Here is a 27,787-nt window from a genome sequence, read left to right as displayed (position 1 = left end):
AGTACAACAATTATCATCAAAATCACTACCATGCCAAAACATGATGAAGGCAACTACAACCATCACCATCACCAGCTGCACATAAAACTAACCAACCTATTCTATTCTTTAATTCCTTTTTCTTCTCTTTCACCCTCTCTCTCCCCTTCTCTTTCTCTGTTACTCATACACTCACACTCACGCAGGAGGTTTTTAAATTTTTTGGAAACTACAGTATTTTAAATAAAGACAAGTACAATAAAAACACAAATATATATTTTTAACTGATAAAATGTTCGAAGCATACATTTCAGTTATGTTATGTGTATTAATACAGTCTTCATATTAAACTTAACAAATTCTACGCACAATACATTTCTTGCTTTGTTCGTTAGTGTGCAGAAATAAATCTGGACCACTTCACAGCTTATAAAATAATCACAGCTGGATTTCACTAGCCTTTAGAATGTCAGATTATTGTATCTGAATTAATATTGTACAAAAAGGTAACTTCTGCTAGCTGACTGGTCTGAATGCCCTATATCTAACAAATATACATAAATACAGTGCCCAATTATGACAGAAACAACATAGCCTACACTGTCTACTAACAAAAATGTCAAAATATAGATTAGAATAGGTATTACAACTCATTCAGAATGCCTTGTGATATATCAAAAAGAAAAAATTCATGAATATTCCAGAATTATTCCTTCATAACTGTTGGTTCATTCTATTTATTACTTAGGTATAACTAGCAATTTTATTTTAAGAGAAACAAACTATAATACATAACAATAAGTTTTAATCGGATTGTGAATGTGAGGAAAATTATATTTAATGCAATTAGACTAAATCCAACCATAAGTTTTAAGTTAATACTTAGGAGTCTCGTACACTTGATTTTAATACACATGGGTTTTTCTATTTCAAATAATAAAATTTTAAAGTTTGAATTATACAAAACAGACCACATAAGACGTACAGAACTCACGAAATAAAGAATATTTCCTTCACAATTATGTCACTGCATGAGTGATTAGTTTACAGGAAAATAGTGCCAATTCTAGAAAGAACATATTCTCTCTCATTTACTTCAGAAATAACAATGTGAATATTCCGTCAGCGATTTGTGACAGAATTTGAAATGAATTAAAACTGAAATAACCAAATCAGCAATAGTGCCATTCAAAAGAGGTATTTGTACTTTTTCCATTGCTGGTGATGAAATCATTTGATAACCTTCTGAATGAGGTTGGTTCTATGTCTTATGTACGGGATGGTTCTAAAATAGTAATGTATGAATAAATGGAACAAAAAAAAAAAAAGAAAGTAATAGGCCTACAGTACATAGAATAGATATTTATTACATGTATTTTTTGTTCAATTTATTCATATGTAAATGTCTTTGAACTACAATGTGGTTTCTTGGTCCTTTGGCTACAGTACCTTGCACTTTGCTGGAAACTTGTTGGTCAGTCAAATGGACCCCAACGAGCAGGATATCATTCTCGTCCTTTCCTTTTTTGTTCATATGAAAATGACGACTTAACCAACTTTCGAACAGTTGTGAAAACATTTCACAACCAGCAATGAAAAAGTCCAAATTTCACCTCTTCTGAACAATCTACCATTGCATTATCCACAATTTAGAATAATGCCAATATTTATAGTTAAAAAGTGACATCAGCACAATTCTGAACGAGATACTGGGCTCTCGGAACTAGGGTTACCAGGTTTTCAAACTGAAAATACGGGAGATTTTAGCTTTAGGAGCATGTCTTCAGCACTCGCTGAAATGTGCAAAGCGTACGCGGTGCCGTCCCGTGTGCACCGTCATGCAGCACGGAGAGATAGAGAGCATACCCGCTAGCAGCTACGGAGTGCACCATAGTGCACTGCGTTTTCCGCGAGTAAGAGATTCTAGCCCCAGCGTGCTCTGTGCTGACGACCCCTGTTATATACAGTATAACTGCATGCAAAAGTAATTTAAAATGAATCTCATAGTACTGTTAATACTTACCACTTGCTTCGTATTCATTCAGAAACTTTTACAATTGAAATTTCCCTTAACAAAACAGGTTGAAAATTAATGAGAATTTGTCATTGTAGATTACACTTAAAAATATGTAATTAGAGTAACTTTCATAGCATCAAAGCGCTATTCATATTCACCATTTAAATAGATACGTAAATTACGGGAGAAAATATTATAAAATATGTGAGATGGGAGAGTGGCGAAAATGTGGATAAAATACAGGACATCTGGCAGCCCTACTCGGAACACAAGAAGTTCACATTCTAGAACATCAGTTATGTGAGAACATCCTATCTGCTGTCTTCGGACTGTCAGCTCCATATTTTGTAGTAGTAACTGTATAATCTTCTAAGTAAATGCACAGTAGCAATCTGTTAACAAATAACCATTTCTAATTCTAAACAAGAATCTAGACAAATCAATAATACACAAATTCACAATGAATGATTACAAACGATACGAAGTGACATATCAAAGTCTTGATAAGATTTCCATAATATATAAAAAATAAAAATATCACCTTAATTTATTTATTATGGTTTTCTGTGCTAATCTTAACCAGTAATAATTAAAGCCTATGGATATCTAAGCAAAATGGAGCAAGTCTAAATAAACTGAGAATCAGCATATATGTAATGGTTATCCTTTTAGTAGACACAAAAAGAAATAAAGAAAACTTGTCAATATGTGATGGCACTTAAACTTTTCACACTTGCATGTGGATAGCTGCACTGTGCACTCTATGTCCACGAGCGTGTAAAGATAAAATGTATGCACTAATATATATATATATAAAATACGCTCATGTATCACTTTGTCCTAATCGTTTTTGGCAAATCTGTTGAATTTTAGTCTGTCCAAGTTTTTCAGCTTCATGAAGGATTCTTCTCACATCTTCTAAGCGATTGTATTTCACTGCCAGTAAATATGCAGACTTCAATTGTCTGCATTCAATGTACGCAGTTATCTAAAGACAGAAACACAAGATGATTAATTACTTCAGTTCTCTAATGTACCAGTAAAGCATATGAGGAAAGTCATAAAAAATCCAAATAAAGTTCGAATTAATATGTACAAAATCACTGTCACGCTTTGCACTTTTCTCAACAGTTCAGTTCTTTTATCATGGTGCGACTGACAATTCCGTTTATATTTTATTTTCTTTAATTATTACATAGGCCTATGCAACCAAATAAGATCACATCAAACTTCTTTCGTTTTATGGACTGCATATAAAAGGCTTTTTTAAATTCCAAAAAGTACGATACCTACTCTATTTAATTTCATTTATGAATTTATGATTTTAAGTAGGCCTTGACATTATATTTAATTAATTTTGCTAACATTCACAAAAGCTGGTTAATCGTATATTGTTACCATTAATTCTAATGTTTTATTATGTTTCTACAAAAGTCAAGTATCAAAATACAGGATGGAGTGAAGATGAATGTGAAACTAATAAAAGAGTATTGTTAGGTATATATGAGAATAAGAGAAGAGTAGTAAGATGATAAGTGTTATAAATTAGAAGGAGTGATAGTGAAAGTGAAGGGACATGAAAGATGTAACCAAGAACATGCACTTACGTCACGATACGTCAATGTATAAAGTTTGTAAATAGTGTAAGTAAGGGACTGCTGGCCCAAATACAGAAATGTGAAGAGTCAGCAGGACCGAATATGTTGAGTGAAATATATCATCATATGTTTTAAATAATAGTTCAAGGAAATAAACTATAATTGGCAATATGATAAAGAACTTAATTTTTGAGAAAGATATGATACATTGACAAAGAATGTGACATCTCAATAACACAGTTTTTTCTCTTGCTATTTAACTTACCTATTTTAAGATATCGGTATATGCAATAGAATAAATAGTCTGTAAATTTCTGTTCAAAATGCATATTCATTGGGAGAAGATAAGAGGATACTTACTATTCTTTAGTCCGTGAGTGCTTTTGTCCAAAAGATGATCTTGACATGATCAAAGAAGTTACACATGATAACTTAGAACAAGTTTCGTAATTTAAATATTGCAATATCAATTATATACAAGACAATTAAACGATAAATTTTACAGGTTCGAACTCATCTTTGAACAATTCACAGACATTTCAAATTAAGTTTGAAAAAGCAATAAAATAATAAAAGACAATAAATTCATGACTGTACCGATTTTACTTCAAAGAGGCAAAATCTGATTGGCAGCTGTGATGTAATTCTTGCGTAAAGGTAAAGACTGTACAAACTGAACAAAATAAATGAACACAAAAGCAATAGGTTACTAATGAATTCAGTAAATGATACAGATACAAAATATCGCTGGAAATAAACAGAATATTTGCTGAGAATGGAAATAATTCATACTATAATCCAAAGAGTAAAGAGCAAGTGAGATCAGAGCAGAATCAGGAAATGCCGGAAACATTTGTGAAACCGAAGAGGCAAAATACGTACAGTAAATTATAGCTTATAATTATGTTCTTTCCTTTGTAATTATTATTTATTATATTGATAGTGTTGAACAACAACCTTCTACGTCAAAATATTCAATTTTACAAAAGAGCGAAAAAAAAAAAACATTTTAATATCTTGGTAACAAACAAATAGCCTATCTGACGTTTATAAAGTTTGTATCCATGTCTTGACATAAGATATGTTTGCAGAAGATTCTGGAACACTTTTCTGATAGAGATCAAGTGATATATGAGGCTGCTGTTCAACACCATAGATATTTTCTTTATTTTAGCTTAGAATTCTAATACGTACATACATTTCAGCATCCATTATTTACCTATATTAGTGTTTCGTTTGATTGTTGTAATCTTTCGTCTAGTCTGCAATTCTTACAAACAATTTGATGTATAACTTTTGTGTGTACACATGCTTCTATTATTATTCCCGTTTAAATATTTTTTACATACAGTATACCACAACCCTGTATGTTATATATGCTGTACAATGTATTGCCAAATGCTTGAAAAAATATTACCGTAAATTTTTGCAATTGATATATTTCCTTGATCCTCTTTCCCTGCCTTCTCTGAAGGAATCGATATATAAGCTCCAAAACTTTTAATTTTTCATTCCTGGACAATGGCTCTTGGTAAAAGATCCAACAAATGGGTTTCCTTATCCCCCTTTCCCTACCTTCCCTGATGATAGAGCCAATATGTAGATCTGAAATATCCGAAATACTGAATGTCTCTATGACATGGTATAAATACCCAAAAACCTCGCACCATGTAAATCACCATGAAAGTCTCAAATTATACAGAACAAATTCTCATACTTTTGAACAGCTGCAAGAATGCATACATCGAGAAATTCATATCGTAACAAGACAGGAATTGAACTGGATAATAAAAGAATTGCCTTTGTACATGTAAAAAATGTGTGTATAACAGAATGACAATATTTTTAATATCACTTTGAGCCTGGTAAGTGCTTTTAAATGAAGCTATGAATTTCATTTTATTTTTAATTGATAACAATTATTCGTAATGATCTTTTGGGATTATCTTGCAGGCTGCATTATAGAAACCGTTATTACAACAGACAAAAATTTAAGTGCTGCTTAAGAGTATGGTTTTAAATCAAATGCAGTGTACAAAACTATGAGGTGGGAAAAGAAAGAAAGGAACACTCTACTTCGGTTTCACAAGGGTGCCAGAAAAAAAAATTAAAATAAATAATTGAGAACACCAATACTAATATTTCCCAGGATGCGAAAAAGTTAATGTAAAAAAACCACTCACCTTATTTCCTATATCAGTGAGTAGTTTCACTAAAGGCTCCACGTCTCCAGGATCCGTTTTCAATGCTAATTCTTGTATGCAAAGCAACAGAACACTATCACAAACTGAACTGATACCAGTAACTCCAGAATTGTGAATACAAGATACCAGTTGTTCAATGTCCATAAGACGACAATCTCGTGCCAATTTTTTTCCAGCTAAACCATATACTTGTGATGATTTTAAGTGATAATCCTCTATAATTCTGAAAACAAAAAAAAAAGAGGTAAATGCACACACGAGTATATAAGGACTGGTGCTCTTAGGGGTGGAGTTTGGGGTTTGGAACGGCCCACAAGCAACAAGTCATGCTAAAGATGTTTAGGATTAGTGTAAAACTGGCCTATGTGCAACGACGTCTCCTTGCAAATAACCCTTATTTCAAATGGAACATATGGGGGAAAAATAGTTGTGAAAATCCATTTACCACTTGGTGAGCCTTCCTTGTAAAGCATAAGGTGCTTATCATAATCGAATAGTTTGGCCTTTAATCTTGGTTTTGTTAGGTTCATGAAAACCTACCGGTATGTATGTGCTGCTGAAAATCATAATAGGCTAATTTTCAGTGTAAATTACGAATCTTCTGACACAGTTGATAGTTTAAGAAATGGTAGAAGCTAAAGAAGTCCTTGTCATTATACACACATTTCAGCAGTACAGTATATGAAAGATCAATTAATTTTAGCTGCAATTCTGGAGGCAGATTTCCTGGATTTTTGAAATGGGGGTGATAGAAGAGCTATAATTTGTACTGAATCATTTCTATTTAACATCTCTGAATTCTTAATTTCTTAATAACCCAATGTTTTCCACATATTAAGAACAGTATATCTCCTTATTCCATACATTGCTGCTTTACTTAACCTATGCATGGACAACCTTTGCACTGCTACCCCTCTTTCAGTGTGTTCTAGTAGGGGAGGAAAGGTAACCTGCTGCAGAGCAATCTGCCTGCCACGGGCTTCAGCTCATACAGGCTTGAATATGCACCACTGACTTATGAGGAGAATGGCAAGATGAACATTAAGTGCACTTTTGTATAAACTAAGTTGCCAGCACTTTTCCATTGTTGTTGTTGTTGTTTAATTAACTATCTGAAGACATGTTTGAACAAATAAAGCTTCACTCATGAGATAACTAAGCAAGGAGATAATTGGGTAGGGGGCCAGTTCCTTTCCCTCTCCATTGCATACATCGCTGACTAGTTAACAATTACACTAATCAAACTTAACATGTATAAAAACAATTTTTCTTCCTCTGACACAAATTGTCAATTGAGATGTACTGCCTGATAATAGATGTACACTTAGCAGCAAAAAGAATGGGCCGGCCGACAATTTCTAAGTTCAAGAGACATACATTGCGCATGCTCGTCTCGTCAATGCCGTAGTTCACTAGGTAACACATAATTAAACCATTTAAATTTGCTGTATTTTATTTAAGAGGCTAAAATATGTAATAAAATCGAATGGCGGGTTGATTCTAGATACATCAGGGCCCTTGAAGAGTGAAATAATAATAAAATCAACCGGAGCGAATATGAACAGGAAAACCATGTATTATGCCGAACTGATATAAATAGTTGCAGTAGCTTAAGTTGTTACGGCATTGGTATATTGAACAAGTTAGTAGTAGTAGCTCAAGGTTCGAATCTCCCCCAATCTTCTTTTTTTTTATTACAAATTTGTCATCATATGTGTTCGCAAAGCTATAATTATGTGGTGATATATCTTAGAATATGCCCAAACTCTAATAAATAATAAACCTCCCTCTCTCTTTCAAGCAATACTGCTATCTGTTAATATAACGTTCTTTCTCGTCATTACGCTTGAAGATGGCACAGAAACAATAACTCATTGCCCTGGTTCGCATAGGTTATTCTGCGTATGCTACTCTCCGACAGGACTTCGATTGAAGAAATGTCATTTTCTCCGACCATGTAATTGTCTCCAGTAACATTCTGTGTATGCTACTCTCCGACAGGACTTTGATTGGAGAAATGTCATTTTCTCCGACGAGGTAATTGTCTCCAATAGCAATGATAGTACTGCCCTAGTTTATTGTATGATTGACCACCGATACGCTTCGCGTGAGGGTCGCGTGTTGGAGGTGGATGTCATATGATGGGGAAGTACTTCTGGAACGCAACCACGGTCTGTTTACGGCAGAAGTCTACGAACACATTTTGGCAAATGTAATGATCCCTTCCGCCCGAAAACGATATCCAGAAGGAATACTTTTCTTCCAGCAGAATAATCATCCGATATACACCGCCAACCGGATTCAAAGATGGTTTACAAGAAGGCGTGATGTCGACCCAGTCGGCTGGCCTCCAAATTCACCAGATATGAATCCGTTTCAAAATTTGTGGGCTGCAGTCAAAAGGATCCTACGCTCTAATTGGGCAGAACAACCACCCATTCGGACACCTGAGGAATTGTGGGACAGAGCTCTAGATGCAAGGGAGAAGATGGCCAAGAATTTAGACCTGTTCCATAATCTTGTGGACTCCATGCCGCGCAGAATGAGGGCAGATGTTGATGCAGGTGGTTTGTGGACGAGATGCTAGTCCCCACCACAGCCTTGTTTTGTTAATATATTAAAAAATTGTTTGTTTTTGTTACTTTAATTATTTATTTGTGTTTGATATGCGTCCGTTTTTTAGGATGTGAAACAAGTATTTTTGTTTATACAGACCAGGTCTCATCTATTAATAGCCCACAGGTGATGGGCAATAATATTTTTACAAGGCAGGCATAACGAAGTTTGTTAACAAATGCCATTTCACATTTAAACTAATAAATTAAGTAAAAGTTAAAATAAAAAAAAATAATTGTACCGTACCATGAGGCAAACTCACAACCTCTGGCATGGATGTCAGACTTCTTACCACTGGGCCACACACTGCTCGTAATGTTTACTACATTCTAGATGGACGACTTTCAATGAAGAGACACCACAGCAATGCCTTGCATTGGGTTATGTTTACACGAGTGAACTGCGCGATAGAACTTAGCATTTCTATCGACCAAGAGTCGGCCCATTCTTTTTGCCGCTAAGTGTACTTATCAGTCAAAACCTCAATTACAGGTAACTTTTCTATTATCAACTGCGTATTGTAGGATGCATGATACAATATACATTACATTGTCTTTGAGTATAAAATTTATTGCATGAATTATTCCTAAATTGCAATGTGTTTATCTGCTGGGGATACATCACGTTTATTATGCATGTTCAGAGTTTATTCTAACTACATTTTTATTGATGTCTAAGAAAGGTACTGGTGCCCTGTACAGTGTGTACTTCCTGGGGGTGAAAGAGAGAGGAGATAAATTTCGATTTCCCTACAAAATCGAACTCTGTTTTGTTGAATTATAAGCTAGGAACGTTGCGACTTGAGGCATAATAGAATATTCAAATGTTATTTAATCAATATACAATAATTATAAACAAGGTCGGCCCAAGGGCCCTGGGCACCAACTTGAGAGGGCGCCAAAATAATGAATAATCATATTCATATTATGTATTTAATGAAACACTGATACTTTTATAGCAAAAAATATTTCTGGTAGATGAGACCACAATTAATCTATTGTATCTATATTTACCGTTGCACCCTCTGAATTTTCCCAGGTGGTGACAGGATTTTTTCTCATTGCCAAACTTTCAGAATGGCCCCGAGGTTCACTCAGCCTCCTATAAAATTGAGTACCAGGTCTTTCCTGGGGGTAAAAGGCAGTCAGAGCGTGGTGCCGACCACACCACCTCATTCTAGTGCCGAGGTCATGGAAAGCATGGGGCTCTACCTCCATGCCCCCCAAGTGCCTTCATGGCATGTTACAGGGATACCTTTACCTTTTACCTTCTGAATTTAATGTTTCTGCATTACAAAGATCGAGCTTACGTCACATCACATTAGTGTGCACAATGAATAATATCTTGTTACTCTGAGAGATTATCAGGACTCTGCTTATGTCACAGCTATTACAACGGCCAAAAAATAGCAGAAATATTTGACATTGATCCTGTATTTCATAAAGCACCATCCAGCAAAAAAAGAGACAATTTCTTTATGAAGCAAAAGATGAAGCCCCTCACAACCCTGAAATAAACTTTAAAACCACAGTATTGTATCCATTAATTGATACAGCATTATTCTGTATGCAACAAAGATTCAAGCAGCTGGATACACACAGTGATGTTTGGAGAGTACTGTAAAACATGCAGAAATTACACAACATCCTCAATTTCTGAAATCCAAATGCCTTAACCTCCAAGAAATTTTTCTGGATCAGACTTCAGGAGAAAGTGATGTTAACGGCCAGGAGCTCTGCGATGAACTAATACATTTACAGGTAGTAGTCGGATTCATCACTAATTTTATTTTGAAACAACATGGTGAACTGTTTTCCCAACATTTGGATATGTCTTAGGATTTTGTTGACTATATCTATCTCAGTGGCTAGTGGAGAGTGTAGCTTCAGTAAGTTAAAATTAATAAAAACATATTTGCGTTCTGCAATGAGCCATGACCTTTTCTAAGCTTTAGCTAGCATGTCTATTGAGAGTGAAGTTATCAAACACTTGGATCTCTCTCAAATGATTAATACTTTCGTAGAAAGCAAAGCCAGGTGTGGAAAGTTTGTGTAAGGATATAGGCACTGTGCAAGCTCCTCTGGTGGCGACTGTTGTTACTAACTGCAGGACAGCAGCGATAGGGTTGTGCTTGAAGCGTATGAATATACGAGTACATAACATCTCAGGTTAAATGATTAGAAATATGGACGATCCTAAAAAGCGGAAAGGTAACGCAAATTGCTGTGTTCTTGAGTGCAGTAATGCTTATAGGAACACACCAACCAATATTGTTTTTATTCATTCCCAAAACAGAAAACTGAAGCGCAATGACGCTAATTGTGGATCCATGTAGTACGCAGACGAAAGTAAATAAGGCTACACTGCTTGTAATCATAGTATTATTATATACTAGGCCTGATATAAAAAACAGAATGTATATAGTATTATGTTTATAAATAACCATTAAGTTAACAACGACAGGAATTTATCATTTAAATTTCAAAAGTACATAATTACTGAGTTCTTTATTTATATATATATATATATATGTATAATATTAATAACAATAAATAATAATATACTTATTTTTAAATGTATTCATATCGATATTTAATTCTTGATTTCAAGTGCTGATGGTTCACCTTGGAAACCAACACCTGCAGCAAGAATTTGCGGTATTCATTTTATTGGGAACGAGATCAGAACACCCCCAAAAACTAGCATACCGTTCCCAGTATTTTATAAAAGATTACAAGAAAAAGACTGTTTCATCTCAACTAGCTCCGGAAAGGTACGAAAGAGACGCATAAAGAAGAAGAAAAGATGAAAATTTAAGTTTTATGGAAGGCGAATGCTCAACAAGTGTTATTTCGAAAAATGAAGTAGCCATACAGGCAGAAGTAAATGAAAACATTCTTAGTGATTTTGTTTTTTCTTTCACAATTGAATTGTGTGAATTGTCTACTCAAGTGTCTATTCCATTACATGCCGAACTGAAGTCACATAAGAAATGTTATGACAAGCGTTCAGGAACAGATGATGTTTAATGAAATGCAATGTTTCCGAAATTATTCTACAATAAAATATGAGACTGAACTACCAGACTTAATGGGAGTGACATAATTTGTGGTTTCGAATATATTGTTAAAATTGCTGCCAATTGAAACACAATCATATCCGTAGAATCATAATAAGAAATATTTCCAATTCTATCATTTAACCTAAAAATAGCTACCATAGATAGTCGAAACGCCCCAAGATGTAGACCATACATATTATTATTGTCATTTTTATTAGTGAATTTCACATCAAAAGCTTTCGAAAAATTCTGTCCAAGAGTATGATTAGTAAAGAAAATCGTCTACTCATATTTTCCAATTAAAATGAAAACTGGATTGTCGTATTCTGCCATGAGGGTGATTTGGAGTTAATCGTACAATTATAATTATAATGTATTTTTACCGACACTTTAATGTTGTTGACATCCACAATGGTTACTGTAATTTTGGGGTTTGGCCTAGCAGAGAAAGTATTCAGGAAACAATACCTGCAATATTGAAAAATGTAGAGTGACAATTAATTGTTCAGAAGTGGAACAGCCACCCAATGTGGATCAGATGGTGGCCTTCAAATCTAATGCTACCGAGGCAGATCGAGTGACACATTCGTAACAACTGATTGCGGATTATTGACTTTATTTGAAGGTGGTGATGAAGTCAGGTTTTCCCGGAATAATAACAAACCTCTCCGATAAAGGGATCAATAATGTTACTCCACAGTATCTGCATGATGGTAAATTAACAGCTGAAGAAGTCGAAACTACTTACAGCGTTGCCAGTGTTCGAATTCATGTTGAAAGGTGCATTCAGCAAATTAAAATATACAGTAGGCCTATAACATTTTACACAAACTATCAATTGAACTGCTTCCGCATGTTGATCTTGTTGTTTATTCAACTGTCCAAAGAGAAGTGTGAACCTCATAAGTGATACCAACAAGGCACCACTTATGAGGCAACTAGGCCAGAATATCATGATCATGGGGTAGAGTGGCCAGTTCCTTTTCCCTTCCATTGCATATATTGCCGACTAGCTACAAATTACACTAGTCAGACTTCATATGCATAATAACAATATTGTTCTTCCTCTGACACGTATCGTCAAGTGAGATGTACTGCCTGATAACTAGATATCGGATTTTTAGGCACTAAAAATTGCAGTTTTAGGCGCCTAAAATAAGCTCAAAATTTGTAAAATTAGGCTCTATTTTAATGAAAATAGGCATTTTCTCTGAAATTTTTAGTTATACACTAAAATACGCACAAAAAAGTATGTTTAAACATTAAAAAAGAATACTATATTATATTTATAAACAGAGCTGCACAAATTTAATATATTGAAACTAATGAAATAATGATTATTGATATCAAGATTACTCATTTTAAGTTATTGAAATTCAGTTCCATGCTCAGACTTTATTATAATTATCTGCACAGTACACCACCAGAATTTTTTCTAAATTCTCCACAGTTAACCTTTGCCTTTTGTCACTGAGAATCATTTTGAAAGCAGAAAAACTTCTTTCAACCGAAACTGATGTGAGAGGCGCAAATTTTAAATTAGGTACAATAGAAACATCAATACTTACTGGAACATTTACACTTTCCCCCGATATCACTCTTGATACTTTTTCCAACAATGAAAATCCTACATTCTTATTTAATACGTTGTCCCACTTATTTTTAACTTTTTTCCCAGTTTCGCCCAAAGCAGAATGTATGTTCACTTGAGCTTCCTTTACTATTGTTATTTGGCTACAAAGAGATTGTTTTTCACGTTCTAATTGTTCAATGCTTGCAGGTATGAAAGAAAAGTTTGATGTTATGTAGGCAATATCGTTTTTCACTCGTGAGTCATTCAGACAATCTTTCACTGCTTTCACACACTCTGCACTATCAGTTTCAGGTAATTTATCAATAACTGTGACCACTTCTTTAAAATACTTAGAATAATACACCACTGACTGAATCCAGGTTCCCCATCATGTAACAACCGGCTGAGGTGGGAGTGGGATATCTGGAAAGTTCTCTCTGAATATTGAAATCCTGGATGGGGCTTTACAAAAACTTTTTTTGTGTTAGAAATAAACGAATTGACAAGAGGAAATTCATTCCGGATTGTTTCAGAAACCCTGTGAAGGCCATGTGCTAGACAGGTTACATGCGTGAGGTTAGGATAAAATGTTTTAAGAAGTGGAGCTGCAGCAACCATGTATGAGGCAGCATCAGTACAAAACAACAGAACTTTAGAATCGTCTATATTACCTGAGTATAAAGACTGTAGGCCTTTATTTACAAAATAAGCAATGGCTTGGCTATTCACTTTCGAAAGTTCCTTAACACATACGAGGTGTGGAATCGAAGGTCCATCAGGACTAAGTTTTCCTACTACCATATTTGCTATATATCTATTCATAGGATCTGAGGTTTCATCCACAGAGACCCATATGCAAGAATCACCTATATCCTCCCGAATGGAAGCTAAAGTTTCATTCTATATTCTGTCTAAGTAATTTTTTCTTAGGGTCGACTCAGATGGGATATTTTGTTTGCAGTATATTTGTAAAAACTGTCTTTTCAATTGCATTCCAGGGAATGTTAGCAGCAACAAACGCTCTGGTTAAATCAGCATAGAAATTGCTGCTGAGATTGGATGAAGTAGGCTGTGTTAGTAAAGTTTGTTGCAGTTGATTTTTCTGGTGAGCTTTAGCCTTATGAGCCACTCCTTGCACATGCTGCTTTAGGTGGCACTTCTTTTCTTGCGAAATCTAAAAATGTAAAGTAAACTGAATTAAAATAAAATCCTAATTGTTGTATTGCCGTATTTCTATCACAAAGTTGGTGGGTTCGAACAATCAAAATTTTAATGACCTGTAAATACTTTAACTATCGGAATTTAAAAGGTTAAAGTGTAGTGGTCTTAAAAAGAATTATACCTCAGGATAGCTCAGTCAATGTATAAATATTATAGGCCTACTCATTAAAATTAATAGAATTTATATATTTAAACTATTGTTACATACCTGTTTGCTACAAATCTTGCAGAATATTATTTTTCCATTATAAGTGAATTCTGAATATTCTGTTAGCCATTGCCGGATCAATGTAGATTTTTGCACTTATATTTTTCGGCATTATCGCGTTAAACTTCACAGGAAAACGTCCTACCGCTCAAAACTTCTCAACACAAATAAGGTGAGGGAAAGAGCAACTGTTAACGAGCATTCAAATGAACTGTTGTTATTGAGATTCAATTGGACAAAAATACAAAGTTCCACTTATTGTTGCATTTCCTGGTAGTGTTAACACTAGGAGGGCCATTCTTTTAAATATTTTGTAACGGTTTACCCTACTAATTCGCAGTTTTACGACTTTTCATAAATATTTCAAAAACACTCTTTCTCCAAAAATTGTGATTTTATGACACTCTGAAGGGCAGTACAGCTAATCGGTTTCAGACCGAAAACAGTAATTTTTATAGTATAGTATATCTCTGAATCGGTAGCAGCACATGCTGTGATTGTTGCCTGCTTCAAAACCAAGGTTGGTTCTTTGTCGGCATTTATGCCTCCAAACATGTTAAATTCGGTGAAATCTATTGCGAGTGTCGTGAGATTCAAAACATTTTGTTTCCTTTATCAATGGTTTCATGGCCGGTGTGAAGCAAACTTTCCACTTTTTAAATGCCTTAAATTTCGCAGTGAATGCATGTATAAATTATAAAAAGTAAGAGTAAAATGCGAAACTTTACAGTGAGTTAGGCATTTTTAGGCGAATATTAACAAATTAGGCTCTAATAACCGTTTTAGGGCATTTTAGGGCACTATAAAACTCTTTGAATACCTTTCAATTTCCATGAAACACAAATATTAATAATTATTTTTACTTTTCTCCTAAAGAAACAAAATAGGCATTTGCCCTAGAATCCGATGTCTGCTGATAACATATGTACATATCAGCCAGAACCTCAGTCAGAGGTAGTATGTTGATGATATTGTTCATGTGTTGTGTTTTAGAGAATTTGCAGTCGCCCATTATTCAGGAAGTGTAATTAAGACTACTTTTAGAATTAAATCACATTAAAATACGTAATTTATAGAGATATTATACACACAAATATTACGCACGTCATGACATCAAATATAAGTATATCAATGTTTTCGTAATATGACTGTTCGCCCTCATTCAATGGTCTGAAATCTGATTTAAATGCCAAACAACTTCACTGATATTTCAGGAACTCTGTAGTTACATTTTTACACTCCTCTAGCAGTACTGAACTTTCCACTGAGTCTATAAAATAATTAAAGACTGGAGATTGCTGGGTTTGCAGTGAAAGATCTGCACTTTGGCAGAACACTATGAATCAATAAACTTATTCTTACTAATATTACAACTTTTTATCGGCAGAAAGCCACATGTAATTTCTATATCACACATGACTAGTGAATGACTGCGAGCCTGTAGTTAATTAGGAATTGAGACACTGCACAGCGCCACCAGTACGATTTTGAGACCCATGCACGGTGCCTATAGGGTAATTTTAATTTTTGCAGTGTGGTGAAAATGTCTTCTTAAAAAAACTCTCGACATTTTAGTACGAATTAAAAGGTAATGTGAAGTTTTGAAAGTAATGTCATATAAGTGTTTAAAAACATATCTGATACAGTGTGATCGACTGAACTAGAATAATGTTAACATTAACTTTAATCATGGAGGTCGGATGTCGCTGGATGGAGTCTTCAAGTGTGGTAAGTCAATATAATTATTATAATGGATTATTTAGGATTCAGTGTTTTAAGAGGCCCAAAAACATTGAAAAACTGAAAGGGCACCAATATCATAAGTGACCATATGTAAGAAATTCGTTTGGGTTGGGCCTGATTATAGATACCGGTACTTGACTTACCTGAAAGCAAGGCCAAAACCCTCTTCAACATTTGTCCCACAAAGAATGGCTAAGACCACAAGCAGCACACGTTCTGAGTTGGATCCAAATAATGTAGGAACAGTAAAAGCTGGAAGTTTATTGCCAAACATGGTTGCTGATTGCATATAATGAAATATTTCTGGTAACAGTTCCATAACAGGACGCTGCCCTAACTCACAACCATGTAAGAACTTCGTCACTTCAATTTGCCGTAAGATAGTGTTTATATGGCAATTCACTTCCCTGGGATTCAATTTCTTGGCTAGTTGCAGGGAACCTTCTATCCTACGTGCTGCAACAGTAAATAATAGGTACAATGAATTAAGTGACTATTAGCAACACATATGGAACTTTATAATTAGTGTCTACAACAAATATATTAAGACATAATATATAATTTATTTCAAGAAATAGTCTGCCCAGGCATCCTGGGTTGCCAAAAACACAGAATAACACACATATAAGAATAGTAATGATTACAGTAAGATAGATGAGCCAAATTTAAATGTGAACTAGGAGCTTAAGTTTAAGAAATAATAAATTTGTACATATAGTTGTAACAATCACACACTAACGAATAGAAAAGGGGGGGGGGGGTATTATGATATTCCGTATAAATGATTTTTCAGAATTGCCACAGACCCTTTAATGGTTGAAGTAATTATTTTTGGAATGATGTCATGGATTCCAAATGTTTTGATAGTGTTTACAGTTGATCGTGGGATGGTGCCCCTCGCTCCGATCATTAAACCATGTACTTCCCAGGTGCCTTCCATCTGATATTTTTCTCGAAAATACGGAATAGTAGGCTCATAAATTTGTTGTTTTTCTTTGTTGACCTCGGATGGTTGGGTCTGGCTCATCTCAAATCTAACAGTTGGGTCCAGTATAAAGCCTTTACTATTAGTCTTGTCTAGAGCCACGATGTCCGCTCTTCTAATTCCGCCGCCTTCAGACGCAACGCAGTGCACCTCTTCATGGACCTCGAAGGATTTGTTTCTAAGGGCTTGTGCTATTAGTTTTCGGATGTTATGATGGCGTGAATTTCTCAGGAGTTCTCCATGCTGACAGGATCCTAGGACGTGTGCTAAGGTTTCAATCTCGTTGCAGTATCTGCAACGGAAACTGTCCAAGGATCTCCCATGAAGACTTCTCACTGGTGCTACGTTAGCATTCATCTTAATTGCGTCCCGCCATTCAGAGGAAGATAGACCCTATTTAGAAAAAATCCATTTATTTCCGGGAGTATATTCTTGAAATAAAATAACACCTTTTCCTTTATGTGGAAGCGCACACCATTTGTCGTACTCTTGTTTCCTAAGATTTTGTCGTAGTTTATGGACATTGATGTTACTTATATCCAGATCTTCAGGTGGAATTTTTAACTTCCTGGAACATACTTTCTTTTCTGCTGCTATGTTCCTTGTAGAAACGACAAGAGGATTCGAGGTTCTCAATAATGTGTTGCAAATATTGAGATGCTGTAAATATGCTTCCCATTGAGCTTTGAAAAGGCTGAGACCCTTATATTTAGATAGCGTTATCTTACATTATTATGTAGATTATATCCATGCAGGGGGAAAGGAGGTTTTTAATAGGAAAAGGAGCATCTTCTGCGGATATCTGGAAAAAGAACTAAGGAAGAGACTAGTGAAGTGCTTTCTGTGGAGTGCAGCATTGTATGAAGCAGAAACATGGACATTATGACGAAGTGAAGAGAAGCGACTAGAACAGGAATGGGGAACTCATATTGTAAACAGAGCAGTCAACATGAGTACCTATATACAACAGCAACTAAGGCAGTGGAAGAGGCTAAGCTCTCTGAAAGATGCTGTTTCCCATCACTGGACTAGAAGCATTTTAAATGTGGATATGGAGATGAATGGAGCACGTGAAATGGACAGACAGAATAAGAAGTGAAGCTGTGTTGGAAAGTGTGGGTGAAGAAAGAATGATGATGAAACTGAAAAGGAAGAGAAAAAGAAATTGGTTGGGTCACTAGCTGAGAAGAAACTGCCTGCTGAAGGATGCACTGTAAGGAATGGTGAACGGGAGAAGAGTTCGGGGCAGAAGACAATATCAGATGATAGACGACATTAAAATATATTAATCATAAGCGGAGACTAAGAGGAAGGCAGAAAATAGAAAAGATTGGTGAATGCCGGGTTTGCAGTGAAAGATCTGCTCTTGGATAGAACACTATGTATGTACCCAGGAGAGCAATGTATGGTGGAGCAAAACGAAGACCCAGGCTTAGATGGTTGCAAGATGTGGATGATTTAAAAAGATTGGAGTTAGGAAGTGGAGGAGACTGGCACAGAGCAGGACAGAATGGCTACAAATATTGGAGGAGGCCCAGGCTGCAGCACCAGTTATGAATGAATGAATTATTTAGATTTATTATTGTTGTTTAGTCAACTGTCTGAACCTCACAAGTGATATCAACAAGGCACCACTTATGAGGCAACTAGGCCAGGAAATAATGAGGTAGGGTGTTCAGTTCCTTTCCCCCTCCATTGCATACATCGCCGATTACCTACATATTATACTAATCAGACTTCAGAAGCATACAAACAATTTGTTCTTCCTCCTACATAAATCGTCAAGTGAGATGTACTGCCTGATAATATATGGGTACGAATGTATACGTATAATATATTGTATGTACATATCAGCCAGAACTTCAATCAGAGGCATTATTTAGATTGACTACATTATTATTATTATTATTATTATTATTATTATTTTCACAAAATGGGACAGTTAACTAATATTTTGTCCATGTTGAATCTTTCGTACACTACTTTTAACACTTTAATATAGATAATTGATTAAATGGCGATCTTACTCGTGTTAATTATGTAAGCATGTGCGGCTTACAGCTGTTTCGGTGCTACTTCACACCATCCTCAGAGCCTTCTGTGTCTCGGCATCATCTCAACTTCGCTGTCTGTTGTGTGGGTGCGTTCGTGTGATGAAGAGTTGTGTCAAATAGTGTGTGTGTTCTGAAATTGATCTGTGTGTTGAGTATTTGATTAGGGTGTGTTTTAGTATGTCTGTATATTTCATATTGTTCTAGTGTGTTGAGTTTCTGGTTTTTGGGTTGTATGTGTAGGATTTCCATGTCTGTATTTATGTTATTGTATGTGTGGATAGCATTAGTTATGTGTTCGGAATATGTAATGTATTGTGTCCTTTGGTTATTGCTTTAATGTGTTCTTTGTATCGAGTTTGGAATGATCTGCCTATCTGTCCAATTAGAAACTGTCGCAACTATTGCATGTGAGCTTGTATATGCCTGTGTGGTTGTAATTATTTGTTTGTGTTGTTCGTGTGTTGAGATGTCTTTGTAGTGTGTTTTCTGTTCTGTATGCTATGTTGTATTTCTGTTTTCTGAATGAGGATGCGATCTTGTGTGTGTTTTTGTTTTCGTATGTTAGTGTGATGTATTTCTTGTGTTCTTAAGTTTGTGTTGTGTTTTGTGTGTTTTTGTGTTTGTTGAGTTTTTGTTTTTCTTCCTTATGATGTTGTCTATTATGTTTGAGTTGTAACCATTTTCTTGTGCTATGTATTTGATCGTGTTCACTTCTTCATTGTAGTGTTGTTGGCTCATGGGTATGTTGAGTAATCTGTGTACCATTGTCCTGAATGCAGCATGTTTGTGTTGTGTGGGATGATTAGATGTGTTGTGTATGTGTGTGGTGGTGGTTGGTTTTCTGTATATTTTGAAGGTGTGTTTGTTGTCAACTTTTGTTATGGTGATGTCTAGGAAATTTATATCAAATCAGTAATACATCTACAGACGTCATCTAGTTCACAACAATAGAACCAGTACTCAACAATAGTACACAGGCCTCAGATCTGTTGTGTATGTGTGTGGTGGTGGTGGTTGGTTTTCTGTATATTTTGAAGGTGTGTTTGTTGCCAACTTTTGTTATAGTGATGTCTAGGAAATTTATATCAAATCAGTAATACATCTACAGACGTCATCTAGTTCACAACAATAGAACCAGTACTCAACACAGTACACACCAAAAGATTAACTCGTGGTATGACCAGAGATGTTAAAGTAAGTATAAATAGTAAAAAAAAAAATTGTTAAACTTTATGAAAAGTACGCAATTTAATTCACAAAAGTGTTCTTAAAATGATTTAGTATATTCAAACGTTAAATAGCACCATGCTGCTTTGGACTAGTCGTGCAAAATGAACATTGGCTCGAGTCTCATTGGGAAAGAAATTTTCTCATGAAATTTTGACCAGTGAGTGTAAGGACTCAGCAGCATGATGAATTTGAGAAACTAAAGTGAGTATCGAAATCCAGTTTTGTAAACCAGCTGTAACAGCTGGGAGAAGGGGGTGATTAATCATGCTGACCACATGTTACCTCTGTACTAGTACTAGTTGGATGATTGTTCACCTCTGCTAAGACAGAGGCTGGTAGGCCTTGACCCTTCATGGGTTGTTGTGCCATGGATCATCATCATCATCATTAAATGTAAAATAAGAAAATATGTATCTTCAGAAGCAATATTATGTACACAAATTCGAAACAATCTCGTGTAATTTCCTTTGTGACAACAAATTGTTCAAGAACAGCAATAGAAACAAACAGAAGGAATTCTGAAAGCTTGTATCTAAAAAAATGAACTTATGAAATTAGAGTTGGCATATGCTGCGGATTTTGCGGACAGTCTGTGATTTTATAGTGTAAAAAGAAAGTCCGGGCCAAAAAGACGGATGTCTGTGATTTTGAATGCAGTCGGATAGAAATCTGAAAAACTGCAAAGATTTGTAGGATGGTTACGAAATGACACTCAAGTAGATGCAAGATAATATGTGAACTGAATGAGTGCCTTCTCTTTGATCAAATGATTAAATTGAAATATTTCTTACAGAACAACAAGGGGAAATTCTAAACATATGATTTCACACAAAATCTCGTTTAATGTTTATTACAGCTGTGTTTCTGTGGAGCATTACTCAAAACTGCTGAAAATTGCAGACTTTTATTTCTCTCTATCTGGACATAAAGCTAATGTTAAAACAGCGTTTTCTTTGATGAATACTCAGTGGACAGAAGAAAAGAACAGATTATCACTTAATTCAGTAAATGCATTTCTGCAGATACTGTACAATATGAAAATGTAAATTGTGGTTAATTACAGTCATTCAGAAACGAAGTTCCTTTCTTCTGTTTGCAGTTCTGATGAGTATGAGTGTTAGTGTGATGTGACATACAGACTTGAATGGTCTGCCACTAAAATACAGTAGAATTCCTCGTATCCGGCAACTGTGGGACAAAGAAAGTACCGGATAACTGAATTTGCCGGATAATTGAAAAATACGTTTATAAGTTATGTAAAGACATACAGTGAAATCTCTCATTTACAGACATCGAAGGGACATAACAATCTGTCCGCATCTGCGAGGTGTCCTTTAGTGGAAGGGAGGCTCACCAATCTAACAGTAAATTTATAATATGCATTATGTATCCCTTGACGCTTTAAATGAAATGTATTACTGTAGTTTAATTCTAAAGACAGTACTGTGTCATGCAATTTTATTCTAGGTCTATAGTTATGCACTAAGTACTGTAATTTACAGTTTTAAACTTAACCTTTATGTTCAGGTGCCATATCTCCCGAAACAGAACTGATTGAAGTGAAGAGAATAATCCTACTAACCCTATTATGTGTCGAATACAATTTCACGATCGCGGAAATCTTGGACCCATCAGACAGGTTAAATTTTATGACTTTGTTTATCTACCTGCTTTCAGCTAACAAGGGGTAGCCGGCTGGGTTAGTGGTAGTCTACAAGACCCTTAGGCCTATTGTCTTCTTTCATGTTAAGGAATTTTTGTACTAAATTTTCCATTTTTGTAACACATTAGGTCTTGAAATCCAAGTTCTGTCCGCAGTCAAGAGGTAAAGCACGCTTTAGGACTGTGAAACAGCTGTCCATGTCCGTGTACGTGTCTGAGAGTGTCCGTAAACGAGAGTTAAATTTATCATTATTTCTATATTATTTCAGTTGGGACATAAAAATCTGTCCGTATATGAGGAGTGTTCGTATCTTGGGGGTGTCTGTAAAGAGAGGTTTCACTGTACTGTATTATACAAACACTTTTCCCATGTTGAAATAGTAATTTTCATATAGATATTTAAAAATAAAGTATTGAAATATGTACAATGTTTATTTTTAGTACTGAATACGGTAATGTATATTCATCAGTTCATAATAATATAATACAGTAATACATAGTAGCGTAAAAAATAATAAAAGTTTTCGTAACCTCATGACAATTTCAAATGGCAGTCATGTGAGTCATGTGATGTTACGAGCAGTGTAGCCAACATCGAACTATACAAGCGATGAAGTAGAGCTCGATGATTTGAGCGTAAGAACATTTCGCTTGCATTTTGCGGAATCTATTATGCAACAGTGCTTAGCGGTAATAGCCATGATACTATCTATCACTCGAAATTTCTGCGTGCTGTAGGAACAGAGAATTTCACACTTTCCTATTTAGACTCATCCAACACCCCTTCGAAATGACGAGTTCAAGTGGTAAATTTAAAGATATCGTCTCTGCACATTGTTTGCAAGGTCCAAGTAACAACTTACTGATGCTACCCAATAAACTCCAGGGGCATAACGGGTTTTTTCTATGTTTCATGTGTGAACAATGTAAAGAGTAAACACAATATGCGGCATGTGCGATCCACAAAAACCTCTCAGATCTTCGTCCGACTCTTCTCTTTTGCATGAACGACTTTTTTTTTTTTTGGCCTAGCCAAAAGTGCCATTGTTTTGGTATTGTCGGTTATTTGGGTGCCGGATACGAGGGATTTCACTGTAAATGGTAATAATGTAATGCCCATGCCAAATAAGAAGATGATAGATAAGATAAAGTGTATTATTGAAGTGTCCAACCCTGTCTATATTAAGTAAATAAGTAATAATGATGTAATGTCTATGGTAAATAAATTATATTTAGTATCCATATTAAATACAGTGTCAATTTCTTAGAAATTCATACATTTACTGTTGTCGATAGAACTGGCAGAATTGGCATATCGATCATGTCCTGGTTTTGTGTTCCTTCATTATGGCAACTCTATATGAAATTCAATTAGTAATTCCAGAAAAAAAAAAATACAAAGATCATTATAAAGAAAACTACAGCAACATACCAGGTGATGGTCTGGCACTGGTTTCCCATTGTACTGTCAGGAGTTCATTTTCCAAGTGTCTATGAGCAGAATAGAGATGTTCAATATTAGCAGCCAAATCAGTGTAGTTCCTTGCCCCTTTCTGGTAAAATATAGTGCATGTCATTGCAGCACGAATGTAATCATGCATGTGAAGTTGCAATTGATAGAGCACATTCAACATGCCTTGTTTCTCAAAGTGATGGCATACATGACACAAGTACACCTGCAATAATAATGTACATCTAATTGACAATGAAATTTACAGAAACAAAAACAAAATACCATATTCTCTATGCTAAGAAGTCAATGCAAATATTTCACTTCTCTTAATGTACAACAGTATTTTATTTAAATAAATAATGCTCCAAATACATACCTTCCATCTTTCGAGTGTTGGATCAACAGTCGACAGCTCCTCATGCAGATTTGAGACTAGGCCTTGGCGTAAACAAGGCAAATATATTGTTTCAATGAATATATCTGGATCTACTTTATGGAGAAGGACATGTTTCAGAGCTGCTGGTAGATCATCATGACCAAGGTAGAAGCTGATAATTCCAGCATGGCTACCATATGATGACAGGTAATAGCAACATTCTCTATAAAATAAAGGATCCAATTTTGGACCAATAACAACAGTATTTAATGGTGGAGTTGCTTGTGGATAATTTCCATCAGCAATTTCATTTAGTGATGACAAAGTATGAAGAATTGTAAGGGCTGGTGATGAAAGAAGGGTGCTAGGAATACCTTTTGTAGCCCGAATACTATTTGCTTGTTGCAAGATTTTACGATCTACAGTATAAGCACCCTCTTCTAAAATCTGTATTATCTCAGTAAGTAAGGGTGGATTCCGTTGTGGGCGAACAGAATCTGGTCCCATCATTACTTTTTCAAGACAGTGAGAAAACTTTTCGCGTGCCTCGTCCCAACAGCCAGCTCGTAAACATGCTTTGCCCCAAGCTGCCCAGACTCCAATGCGCTCGAGGCCGCTCTTGGTTGACACCTCCATTGCAAGCATCCACAATTCTTCTTCCACCAGACGATCACGTAGGCGACGTAAAGCATGGCCACTGAGAGGTTCTGCTGGAATTAGGGCAGAGCACCCACTTTTCACTAACATGTTGAGCAGATCCACTTGACTTAGCAGTTGATCACAATGTGCCACGCCAGTGTTGAGACCAGATCTAGCATGTTTCACTTTAGCAGCTACAATAAGAGACCTGGAAATATTCAAACAAGAGAAACATACGCATATAATGTACAGCAAGCACAGCCTTGAATAACAAAGGATCTGCAGCACATTAAGAAAGTAAAAATAAGAAAACTACATTCGCAATGCATCACTTCTAAGCAGATTTCTGTCAGGAACAAATTGATGCATTCTAACTACAACAACTATGCAAAAACAAATACTGAAATATGAACACAAATATTTTGAAATATGAAACTACAATTAACATAGCTAGAAAAATTGTAATGCAAGTACTGTAATTCAGATAAACATTGCTTGTAGATTATATCTTTATAGGCTGCAGTCCTGTGACGATACTGGGTGCTTCTGTTACAAGGGCAGTTCAATTAACACACACATAACTCAGTTTTCTAACTTTTTACTGCTGTTAGTTACATTGTTGCACAGTAATATTATACATATTTTTTTTTATTTAACTACAATGCCTGTTGGTCTAGAAATTCATTTTACATTATAACGAAGTAAAATATGAACTTTTTATGTTACATTTATTTGTATTTTTGTCACTTTAATATGATTAATCAGTTTTCCAAATTTTCGTACAGGTACTGTAAGAGCTTTTTCCGATTTTTGACAGCTATTTAGAGCATTTCTCTATTTTTAGTTTTCAGAAATTTTACATATAAATTAGGATTAAAATTTATCTGTCATTTGATATTTTTTCCACCAAGGCAATTAACCAATCGTTGGTAGTCATTAGTGACAAAGAATGCAGGTGAAGAATAAGGTTTACCTGACAGTACTGTTCTGGTAAGCAACTGTGTAAAACAACCCAAGGTCGATATATATAGAGTTCCATTTATCTCAAAGATAACAAAAAAATATGGTTGAGATATACATATGCAAATGGAGATGGAAGAGGGTTGAAAAGGTTTTCACTCCAGCACTGGAAGCAAAAACCAACTAGATGTATTTTTTTTTACAACTGGTTCACGAATTCGGGAAGGACATGTTTACTACAGATGGAAGTGTTTTGTTTTGCAAGGGTTAAAGTATCTGTGAAAAAGTATTTTATATCATATGTGACAGTCTAATTAAATGCATAACTTTATTTTTCTTGATGCAAATAGAAAGTAAATTGAATCAGTATGTATATTCAAATTTTTCCAACAAATTCACGAGAAATAATTACAATTCTAAAGCAATTAAAGTCTAAAAATTCCTCGGGATATGATGAAATTACTAGCAAAATATTAAAAGCCAGTTCACAAATAATTGCCAAGCCCCTGTCTTATTTATGTAACTTTTCAATGTTTAATGGTGTATTTCCAGAGCGACTAAAATATTCAGTCGTTATTCCCTTATTCAAGAAAGGGGACAGAACCTCGCCCGAAAACTATAGGCCCATATCTCTTCTACCAGTCTTCTCAAAGATCTTCGAAAAGGTTATATATAAGAGAGTATATCATCATCTTGATAGATACAACATTCTCATTCCGGAACAATTTGGATTCAGAAAGAATAAATCAACTGAGCAAGCGACGTTTAATTTAACTGATAAAATTCTGGAAGCTATTAATAAAAAATTACAAGTAGGAGGGATATTCTGTGATCTCTCAAAAGCTTTTGATTGTTTTAATCACAAAATTCTACTACAAAAATTAGAATACTATGGTATTAAAGGCATAGCATATCAGTGGTTTGAGTCATATCTCCTAAACAGAAAACAAAAAGTGGAAATCAAAGCATTAATAACTCCTTTAAATCTACTTCAACATGAGGAAATGTTCATACAGGGGTCCCATAAGGATCTATATTAGGGCCTCTTCTTTTTCTAATTTTTATAAATGACCTTGGCCCCATAATAAATGGAATAGGTTATCCTACTCTATTTGCAGATGACACAAGTATCATAATTACAGACAAGAACTTCGCCACGTTCAAATATAAAACAAAAATAATTCTCCTTAAAATTTATGACTGGTTTACAACCAATAAACTAGCATTAAACATTAATAAAACTAGCATAATTCAATTTAAAGCCACTTCAAATTTAATCTCTGAAACATTGGACACAACTATCAACAATATACCTCTATTAGAAACATCAACCACCAAATTTCTTGGTTTGCATATTAATAATACAACAAATTGGAAAAATCATATCAAAGAAATAATCCCCAAACTTGGCTCAGCATGCTTCGCAATTGGGTCGTTACAACAATTTCTAAACGGCAGTATCTTAAAGACAATATATTTTGCCTATTTTCATTCCATTATGTTCTACGGAATAATATTTTGGGGGAATTCTGCAGATAGTAAAGATATATTCTTATTACAAAAAAGAGCCATTAGAATAATAGTTGGAGCAAAGGTTAGAGAATCATGGAGATTATTTAAAAAAAAATTAGAGATTCTAACCTTAACAAATCATACATATACTCTACAATAAATTTCCTCCTATGTAATAAAGAAAATTTTCGAACTAACTCAGCCATACATAGTATAAATACCCGCAGAAGGAATGATTTTCATACGCCATCATCAAATTTATCATACTTTCAAAGGAGAGTACGTTACATGATGATAAAAATGTTCAATAGTCTTCCTGAAGACATTAAAAATCATAGCCAAAACCCTGCATTATTTAAGGTAAAACTAAAAAATTACTTAATATCTCACACTTTCTATTCTGTAGATGAATTCTTGACATTTCACAGTACTGTGTAAATATTATAATACTATTAAACGGTAAACATACTACATTGTATAAAATATTACTGTTATTAAGGTATTAATTCTGTACATATTTCATATTTGCATTTTATGTGTATTGCATCTTATTGTTAAACGTAAGAATTGGACATGTTCTTTATTCTATGCTATAAAGCAAATGTAAGAATATTATAGAACGAATAAATCTACCTACCTACCTACCTACCTATCTTATAACATAACTTGGCCGATTAAGCCAGTTTTGTCAATTAT

The 27,787-nt window shown here is 34.9% G+C and overlaps 1 protein-coding gene across 3 annotated transcripts in view; it reads right to left on the bottom strand.

Moving 5' to 3' along the window:
* Positions 1 to 1,789: 1,789 nt before the first annotated feature.
* Positions 1,790 to 27,787, bottom strand: part of Sptz (zinc finger FYVE-type containing 26 spastizin) — a 129,602-nt gene continuing 103,604 nt past the window's right edge. For 2 of the 3 annotated variants that reach the window (XM_069815805.1, XM_069815806.1), the window contains exons 28-32: positions 23,981 to 24,827; positions 23,584 to 23,827; positions 16,364 to 16,676; positions 5,778 to 6,021; positions 1,790 to 2,984 (exon numbers count right to left, since the gene is read on the bottom strand). In XM_069815805.1, coding sequence (XP_069671906.1) covers positions 2,820 to 2,984; positions 5,778 to 6,021; positions 16,364 to 16,676; positions 23,584 to 23,827; positions 23,981 to 24,827 — 1,813 coding nt within the window. In that variant the 3' untranslated portion in view covers positions 1,790 to 2,819. Of the gene's footprint in view, positions 2,985 to 5,777; positions 6,022 to 16,363; positions 16,677 to 21,534; positions 21,678 to 23,583; positions 23,828 to 23,980; positions 24,828 to 27,787 lie in introns of those variants that run through there. The other variant, XM_069815807.1, reaches the window with a different exon arrangement.

This window comes from Periplaneta americana, chromosome 17 (assembly GCF_040183065.1).
Source record: "Periplaneta americana isolate PAMFEO1 chromosome 17, P.americana_PAMFEO1_priV1, whole genome shotgun sequence".
In the NCBI taxonomy this organism is placed as follows: domain Eukaryota; kingdom Metazoa; phylum Arthropoda; class Insecta; order Blattodea; family Blattidae; genus Periplaneta; species Periplaneta americana.
This window is presented reverse-complemented; position numbering and strand designations above follow the sequence as displayed.